Genomic DNA, 9933 nt, shown 5'->3' with positions numbered 1-9933 from the left:
GGTTTTAGGGTAAATGAGTGCAACCAAAGACTTTTATTTTAAAAGAGCAAATGGGATGCTCTTTTTGTTCCCATGACAGGAAAGGCATATTCTCTTTCCTTTTCAATAATGCATCAAGTGTGGAAACAAATAAATAGACATGGACCATTATTAACTACTCCTCTCCACTAAGGAAAGTGTTAGAAGATATGCTGGAGAATCCATTTTTTATTATGATTGTGCACTAAATTAATTGGGGATTAGATTGAGATAGAAATTGATTAGATTGAGATTAAGCTTGATTTGTAGAATATATCCTTGTCATTTATTGTGTACATCTTGTACAATATTTACATAGGCTTGATTTCCGGTCACCTTCTTCTTTATCTTTCTTGCTCTTTCTTGCTTTCTTTCATGATATGAGAGCTACCAAGCTCCTAATTTAACTTCCACTTTGATTGCCTACCACGGAACTCTGACTTGCAAAACAAAGTTATTCCTTCGCATGGGAATCAATTTTTTGAAAAGGAAGAAGAAAAAAGCGAAGATTTCTTTTACCACCATGAACAACTAAAGAGCTTGCCTTCTGCTTTTGACGACCAACCTACAGGAGAAGTCACGCTTGCTACCTCAGAAACTTAGGATCCGGCTGTGGAAATTTCCGCCACCCAACAATAGCCCACTCAAGCCCAATACATGCAATGGTAGCCCATCCAAGCTCAATCTAATCTGGGGTAGCCCATTCTGGGCCAGCCCATTGCGGGCCATCCTTACCAGTGAATACCTTATCCAGGGTACCTTAGATCATGCTAAAATCCATCATTGCTAGGAGTTCAGGGCTGCGAAAACAACGCCCATTTTGATTGGAGCCCACCAACCAGCAATGGGGCAAGCCCAGCCATCAAGTTGGATCAAGTTAAATGCGGAGCAGACAAGCAGGTCGGGCAAACCGAGTATGGGAACAAATACCTGCTCGAGATTTTTCAATGCGGGTCATTTAGCTAAGTCAAGCAATTTGGGTATAAGGACAAATTCCTACCCGAATTTTGTGCCCGGTTTTTTGCCTTTTCCAATTGTGGCCATCCGGAGCCTAGCGACCCCCTATACGTGTTGACTGCCAAAGGACCAAAATTGTGACTCATTAGTTTGCAATTGACCGAGCCAGAAAACTATTCTAGTGGTCGCAAGACTTTTGGCGAGCCCTCATGACGAAGGACAAAAATGGTTTTCTAGGCAAAGATGTCCAGATGCCCTTCAATGAGCACTTGGCCCAACACTAGAAAAAGTGTAATTAACTCGTTCGAACATGGATTGGTAACTACATATCACCAGAAGTCACAACTGGTCTCCCACCAATGGAGGACTTGAAGAGCATGTGGGAATACATCAAACAAATGTACAGAAAATTAGATCAAGCGAAAATTCTCTCTCATGTAAGAATTCAGTGAACTCAAGCATCATTTAATTTAAGATGTCAAAAATAAGCCTTTACTTTATTCATATTATTAGTTTAAGTGCATCAAGAAAAATTATAGATAGGTAAGCAACGCATTCATTTGATATGATAATTTCAAAATATGGATGAAGACAAAGTTCATTTAGGACAAATAATCTGACACTCCCCATCACTATTGCTAACAGCATTCATTTAGGGTATGCTTGAGCAAACCCAGCTTGCAATAGTCATTACGCCACTCTGAGATGGATTCAAGTCATTTCATCGGGATTGCTGCAAGCAGCACTTATCATGTTTCATCACCTGATGTGTACTTTCGACGCTCGTTCTTATCCTTGTACTTTTCCCTTGGATTGAAATAGCCAAGTTAACTTGCAGCCATGTCACCAGAAATACCAAATTCTAAATCGCTATTGATTGACAGTCTCGCCTCTTAATCTTCGAAATTTTTATTCCCTGCCAGCCGGCATGAATTTGACTGCTTATTTCTTCGTTGCTTCATCACTTTTGGATCTAATCCAGTAATAGAGAAGCACCACACACGCAATACTCCGGACCGAGATACAGGTATATTAACTGAAAAATCTTCGCGGTCGCTGCATGAACGAAGGAGGCCTCCTATGATCTTGGTGGCTTTGCTCGAACCCGTAAGCGATTTCAATGAGGACAGGCTCAGAGCCTCTCAAGCCTCCGAAGCAAATCCTGAAGGGCACTCCTTTCTCGTCGTACCCAGCAGGCACGCTTATTCCTGGGAAGCCTCCGATCGCAAGAACCCGGCTGCCCAAATGCCTCCGAAGCAAATCCTGAAGGGCACTCCTTTCTCGTCGTACCCAGCGGGCACGCTTATTCCTGGGAAGCCTCCGATCGCAAGAACCCGGCTGCCCCAATTAAGAGGAGTCACAAATGCATCCAACTTATTCTGCCTCATCAGCTTCTCAAACCCGTCTCGGCTCAATCTGTCCATGTTTCGCCATGCTGATTTCACGGCCTTGTTGATACCATTCGTGGCTTGCGCTGTGAGGAACAAGTTCTGGCCGTACTGGTCGATCTTTTCCTGCAAGAACAGCCATTTTGGTGACTAAAACGTAGAACTTAGTCAGCTGCCTTGAGGTGAGTTTGTTTCGCCTGAAAGGAGTTGGAGATCGTGTGCGCTCGCTTCTTCGAGAGAGAGCGCTCGAGCTAGAGCGACGGTTCGGAACTTGCTAAGTCAGTGGCTAATGGCTATGAGAATAAGGAGCACTCGTGATTAAAAGAAGGCAAGTGGAGGTTCTGTAGCCATAGTTCAACTGCTGTTGGAGGTCTGGGTAAAGTTGAAGAGTAACTCGGGGCAGAGCTCGCATTATAGGATAGCAAGGAAGAACGAAGGGCCAGTATCTACATCTCAATTCAAATAGGACATAAATGTTCAAACCTAACTGGGCGATGCATCATGTAGGACGTCATTCCGCGTGAACGGCACGAATCCTTCTAATAAACCGAGTGCATCCGAAAATTCTGACTATAAAAGAGCAAAGGGTACGCTTTCTTTACCGCATAACTGGAGGATTTGATGGAGGGCATAAACAAATGACATGGATATGAATCGCCATTGACTCCTCTTCATTAAGGGAACAAGACGACACCCAAGAAGACGACTCTCCATCTAAATGTCTTGCGATCGCTTCACTGTCTGACTGCGTAAGTCAGTATTTTAAATCATGCCTTTCACTAAGTCCGTTATGGTACGTGATTATGTTAGTCTTCAGTGAAGAATCATCCTCGGATGAAGTGTTCTCAAATCGCAAGTGTAAGAGACACTCTTGCTCATCCAACTCTGAGATTTGGATACACGGTCTGCGATTTAGCCAGCCATGATAGAGGATTTTAAAGTTGAAACACGAGCGAACTTCGGCAGAGGATGGCACCATCAGTTTCAGTGGCTAAAGACGCAGCAAACATCTTCCCTTGAAGGAGAATTTTGCTTGTATCGCCGAATCAATCCTCTAGTGCATGCTTGAATTGCAGAATTCATCACATTCACACTAATTCAAACAGAGAAGCTACCACACATGCAAGAGTCGGGACTGAGATACATATTTATCAACTTGAATATCATCGCGATCCCTGCATGAACGAAGGTGGCCTCCTGATCTTGGTGGCTTGCTCGAACCCATAAGCGATTTCAATGAGGGTAGGCTCAGAGCCTCTCAAGCCCCCGAAGCAAATCCCAAAGGGCACTCCTTCCTGGTCATACCCAGCGGGCACGTTTATTCCTGGGAATCCTCCGATCGCAAGAACCTGGCTGATTAGATGACGAGGAGTTGTCGCGACCAATTTTTTTTCGAGGTGGTGAACCACCTAGGGTTTGGCTAATGGATTATTAAGCCTAGACTTAATTCGGGCTCTCCCATACCACCGGTCGCGACTTAAGTTCAAGTTCTTAACATGTAATTGATTTTCAATTAGAGTCGCCACTAATCTATTTTTGGTGGGTCGATTAGAAACCCAAGTAAAGTAACGGAAGTTTCACTTTACTCCTACGAACTGCAGACAGAGATTATGGGGCGGGGACTTGGTTACACTAGATTTCTCTAATGCCCTTTCGTTACCACTTCTTTTTAATTTTCAAAAAATATTTTTGCAGGTAGTTCGGATTGATTTTAAATCTATTTCCTAACATGTGAGGTGATCATGCGGGTACACAAACCACCAATTTAACATCCAAGAAAGCAATGAAATAATAAATAAAAAAAAATGCGGGGACTTACCTTATAAAGAAAAAAGCATCTGCGTGGTTAGATTAAAAATTCACATCATCAACCTTAGATATGATTTCTAATTAACACGCAATTTCTTTTCTTTTTTTTCACTTAATTAATGAGAATCATGCAATAAGCAATGCAATATTAACTAAATGACCTAATTCTAATGTCATGCAATTTCTAATTAAATGGATCTAATAACAATTCCTAAATGACGTGCATTTCATGGATCTAATTCTATATGACGTGCACGTGATTTCTTATTTTCTTAAAAGAATGCATTTTATCCTAAATAATAAAACTAATTTAACCTATGACATTTTTTTGTATTTTTCATGAAATTCGAAATTTGGTGAAATGTAAAAATTACCTAATTAGATTAAGATCCTATTTAATTTATATTAGGAATTAGGTTGAGCCATATCATAATTTAAACTAAAATATGATCTTAACCTAAATAATCCTAAAATGCAATATATCTAAAAATGCCTAAACTTATAATAACTAAAAAAAATGATCTAAATTAAACTAAGTGCCATTTAACCCTATTATGCAATGACATGTAAAATATGCCCTAATTCTACATGACCAGTGTATGATGATTTTTTATTGTGTTTTTGTTTTCTTTCTTCTTTTTTTTTTAAATTTCGAAATTAATAATTGCCAAGTAATTAAGCATGCAATTAAAATCTAGCAACCTAAATTGATTTATTTGAATTTGGATTTTTTTGATTTTTTCTCAAATTTGAAATAAAATTCCTATTCTAAACATGTAAACCCTAAGACATGCAATATTCTAACTCAAATATATCTCGAGATAAACAAGGCAATTAAAACGAGACAATTCATTCCAAATCATCAAAAATCGCACATCATTCGGATCGAGAGATAATATTTCGCTAATAAAATCGATAAATTGATCTTAAGCCTTAAAGATCAAATTATCAATTTTACTCCCACTGATTAATTATTTCATCTAAGTTCTATAGATGAAATAAAAAATCACGGCGTGGTTGCGAATCAGTGACATATTGAGATTTCCAATTATGCATAGAGAAATATTTCAAACAAAGAAACCAAGATATAAAATAAGATAAGATAAAATAATTCAGCCTAATAAAATAAAGCAAATCTACCTAATTCGATTTTTTTCTTTTTTAATAAAAGAAAATCTTGACCACCGGTTTGGGACTCCGGCGAAGGGTTCCGGCGAGGAGAGCTCGTCGGCTAGGGTTCCGGCGAGGGCAAACCGGTGGTGGAAGAGCTCTGGCAACAAGAGGAACGGCGGAGACCGGCGTGGGGGACTCGCGGATCACTGCCAATTGCGAACAGCAAGTGCTGTGCAGAGGGTTCGGCTCCGAGCGGCGTCGGGGAACTCGTGGAGGCGCGGTGGTGGCCGGCAGGTTTCGGGGTCGCTGGCGTCGCGGGAGGAAGTCGTGCACGGCGGTCGTCGGCGCTGGGTCGCAGCGAGGGAGCCGGAGGCGCTACAGCAGAGGATGGAACGGCTCGGCAGGGGCGGCTCGGCGTCGTCTCGGGCTCGGGCGGAGCGGCGGTGCTGCTCGTGGAGGCGGTGGAGCGTCAGCAGGGGAGCTTGGGAGGCGCGGCGGCGTGGGCGCGGGGCTTCGGCTTCGGGTGGCGACGGAGCAACACGGTGGCGGTGCAGAGGGGTAGGCGCGGGAGTGGCGGCTTCTGGCGTCGTGGTGCGAGCGCGACCTGCACCGGCGGAGGGACCAGCGAGGAAGAAGAACAGTGTTTTCTTCCTTCTGTTTTTTCCTTTCTTCTCTCCTCTGCTGGCCGCACGCCTCCCTCACATCTCCCTCTCTCCTGTCTCTTCCTCTCTGCTGCTCTGTACCCTCTGCAGAAGCAAAACTTTTGTGTTTTCTTTGACCAAAAGAAAATCCCCAAAAAAATAAAAACAAAAGTAAAACCCCCTCTCGTGCGGCCGTGTATTCGATGAGTGGCCCCCCTTTTTTCTTCTCCGTACGTGGCTCTTATATAGGTGAATAACTTTGATTTTCGTGAATTATTTCACTTCCCTTCTCAGCTCACGCACGAAATCTCCTTTGATTATGAAATATTTCTTGTCTTGAGACATAGAATATATCGCTCAAAATATCCCCACGTGTGATATTCTTCTTGATATTTCGTGCTTAAACTTCCAATCTTCTGTAATATATCGCCTAATGTGAACATATGAAATAATTACTGAATATTGGAAGAATAATATGAATCTATTCGAAAATACCGAATTGTCAACTCATAAAGGTGAAGCTCATCCGCCGCTGATCAAATGCAAAAGTGATAAAAGAATAATGTAAAATGCTTCTAAATTATATGTTATGCAATTAATTTTTTTTTTAGGGATAAAATTAACCTTTAATTTTCTATGCACTAAATAAATAAGCGGTCCGCCAAAATTTAGGTGTCAACAGGAGTCACCAATGCATCCAACTGGTTCTGCTTCATCAGCTTCTCAAGCCCGTCTCGGCTCAATCTGTCCATGTTTCGCCATGCTGATTTCACAGCCTCGTCGATCCCATTTGTGGCTTGCGCTGTGAGGAACAAATCCTGTCCAAACTCATTGATCTTCTCCTGCAAGTACAGCCATTTTGGTGACTAAAATTTGGAGTTAAACAGGGTAGGGTTGGTTAATCGCAACCAAAGAGCTGTAAGGTTCGCATCTCCCCGCTCGCATGGACTACTTGCCCGTATTTTATGCACTGTTTTCAATGATATCTATGCATATAAGCTGCAGATGGTTTAAAAACGAGAGATAATGCCCTCTTGCCTGTTTCTGCTATATGTTCCCTAAACATTCTGTGATTTTTGTTACTTTGAGTCGATTAAAAGATGGCGATATAAATTCCTATGCGATAGTTCTAACTCACCACGTGCTTGTGCTTGTTGTTGAATTCAATGACATCTGTGAGGGATCGGACTGGTGAGATGACCAAATCTTGAAGGTAAGTATTCAGGGCTAGCTTGAACTCCGCTGACATCGCTGCATCTTCACCACTATCATAAAAAATTTCATCGATGTTGGCTAGTTCCAAGTGGTCCAACAATACTGCACCCTGTTTCCTGTCCATTAAAGGAATGAAAATATATGCGTATAATATATGTTATATTAACTGATTCCAAACTTAAGGGAAGTAATGGGTTCTAACATCGCTATGAACTACCTCAGTGTGTTAAGATGGCTCTCAAATGCTTTGGCGACCTGAGATCCAGAGCGAGAGTAGTAAAGTTTTCTAACGATTCCAAGTCTCTTGCCTCTGAGCCCATCGGCTTTAAGAAATTGGTTGTAGCCCCCTCTCGGGATGTACTTTGATGCTTCTCTCGTAGCTTCGGCATCATAAGGATCAAATCCTACAATGACATCGAGGACATTGACGGCATCTGCAACTGTCCTGCATATTGGCCTAACAAATCCCACAAATGGCGGTTTACATGTTTGCAGTAATTTCCGTGAATATAAAGAGCGTCGCTGTATTTCACCATGACTTACCCAACAGTGTCTTGTCTGGGAGCGAGTGGGACCACCCCACTTCGGCTCGTCAAGCCAACGGTGGGTTTGACGCCCACCACTGAGTTAGAACTGGAGGGACCCAAGATTGAGCCGTCCGTCTCTGTTCCCAACGACACCGCCCCCATGTTCGCTGCCACGGATATGGCCGACCCACTACTTGACCCCCAAGGATCCGCTGATAGATTGTATGGATTCTGAATTCATATGTATTAATATCATGCATCAGGTGAACAGATCCAAAGGAGGCTTTCCTTACATTATCACGTCGAATCTGCTTCTTCTAGGACAAACAGCTCAAGTGCTTTATAAGCAGCTATCATGGCGCATTCACTAGCGGCATGATTTCAATATTTCCAACAGACTCTTGTAATGATTTATCCCTACGGCACATGTGCCACTTTCTGAATGTTTTTTTACAAAATGCAACTCCAAGTAAAGCGGTTCGATTTGAATTGTTAAACCTTGCAAAGATAGACCAGAAAAGAAAAGTGCATCGATTGTTTTGCTGACCTTTCCCTGACCGCTCCTGGCACACCATCCACTGTGTCCACCAGAAAAACGATAGTGAGCCCACTCGCTTAAGCTCGCCTTTCCCAACAACACAGTTCCAGCGCTCCTCAGCCGAGCCACCACACCAGCATCACGAGGCACAACCGACCCGAGAAGTGCGAATGAGCCCGCCGTGGTGTTCATCTTGTCTTTGGTGGCTATGTTATCCTTGAGCAGTATAGGGATCCCGTGCAAGACAGGGAGCAAGCCATGTGGCTTCGCCTTACGCTCTCGGTCCGCTCTATCAGCTTGGCGCAGTGCATCTGGGTTCACCTCTGTGACCCCTCTGAGGAGCGGGTTGAGCCTCCGAATCCGGTAGAGGTAGAACTTAGTCAGCTGCCTCGAGGTGAGCTTGTCTTGCCTGAAAGCGAGTTGGAGATCGCGTGCGCTCGCTTCCTCGAGAGAGAGCGCTCGAGCTAGAGCGACGGTTCGGCGCTCGACCAATTCAGTCGCTATGAGAATAAGAAGCACCCGTGATTGGTAAAAGGCAAGTGGAGGCTCGGTGGCCATAGTTCAGCTGCTCATCGAGGTCGTCTGGGAGAGTGGCAGAGCAAAGTCAGAGCAGAATTTGCAGCAGAGCAGGAGAACAAGGAAGGGGAGGGGCCAGCAAGAGGACATAAATGTTCATACCTACTACCTAACAGAGGCGTGAAATTTCAAAAGTTCAGAGTTCATACCTTACGGAGTGATACATCACGAAGGACGTCGTTCCGGACGTCGTTCCGCGCGATTGGTTCGAATCCAGAGATTCGAGTTAACTTCATCCGCCGTTTCTAAAAGTGAAGGAGTGCATCCAAAGATTTTAGGGTAAAAGAAGCAAAGGGGTGACGCTCTCTTTACCGCATTATTCGAGGATTTTAGACTGTACTGTGCACCGATGGCATCTGTCAGTCACCCACAACGACAAAGATTTAGCTATTAACGTCGCTCTTTTGATATAATATAGAACGTATTTTAAATTATAATTTTCGCTATCGTGACTTATTGTATATTGCAAAATTTCGAGCCAAATATAAAATTCTGCATGAACATTAGGGTGCTTAGCAATTCTGATCTGCAAGCGTTATTGGTCGAGTTAAGATAGTTTAATCTGCAATTGGAATTTTGATTGACATTTACTTTGATTTAAACACATATCAAAGACCCCTTCCATCTTTTCTATAAATAGATGGGGAGGGAGTGACCTGGTGTCCAATGAGGTCGGTTTTTCATTTGCCCTGGCATGATTCAAAGGCAGTGTTGGTGAAGACTTGATTTTTTTTTTTTTTTTTTTTCCGTTTTGGTCTGATTTTGTTGGTGTCGATTGGATGAATCCAGAACTTAACACGACAATGAACAAACTCAATTAAGCAAGAAAAGAAAAGCCGAGAACCACTCATCAGAATCAGGAGAGGATCTGTAATTCCTCGTATAGGGAAAAGCAAGAGGGTAAATCATGGGAAGAAAGAGGTAGCCGTGATTATGGCGTTCAATATGAATTCATTGGTTATCAGCACCAAACTTGGAACTTCTATTGGTATCTTTCCAACTTAGCGTTACTACCACATGAAGATCACATAATCCACTCCGCGATTCAAGACCTGCCAAAGGCAACGGGGCTGCTTCTGCGTGCACGTCAAGATGCAAGAATGGCCGGATAGTGGAGGTAAGAAAACATAATAAAATGGGAAACGCGTGTG

At 43.0% G+C, this 9933-nt stretch overlaps 1 protein-coding gene across 1 annotated transcript; it reads right to left on the bottom strand.

Annotated features, from left to right (window-relative positions):
- Positions 1-3396: 3396 nt before the first annotated feature.
- Positions 3397-9136, bottom strand: LOC104431569 (probable amidase At4g34880). The gene is made up of 7 exons (XM_039302010.1): positions 8932-9136; positions 8216-8788; positions 7685-7899; positions 7359-7598; positions 7065-7257; positions 6613-6768; positions 3397-3736 (listed from the first exon to the last, which is right to left on the bottom strand). Exons 2-7 carry the CDS (start codon positions 8762-8764, stop codon positions 3527-3529), a joined length of 1563 nt encoding a protein of 520 aa, XP_039157944.1. The 5' UTR covers positions 8765-8788; positions 8932-9136; the 3' UTR covers positions 3397-3526.
- Between the last annotated feature and the right edge of the window lie 797 nt (positions 9137-9933).

Source organism: Eucalyptus grandis, chromosome 9, assembly GCF_016545825.1.
Source record: "Eucalyptus grandis isolate ANBG69807.140 chromosome 9, ASM1654582v1, whole genome shotgun sequence".
In the NCBI taxonomy this organism is placed as follows: Eukaryota; Viridiplantae; Streptophyta; class Magnoliopsida; order Myrtales; family Myrtaceae; genus Eucalyptus; species Eucalyptus grandis.
Note: the sequence above shows the minus strand (reverse complement) of the source record. Positions and strands in the feature narration are given on the sequence as shown.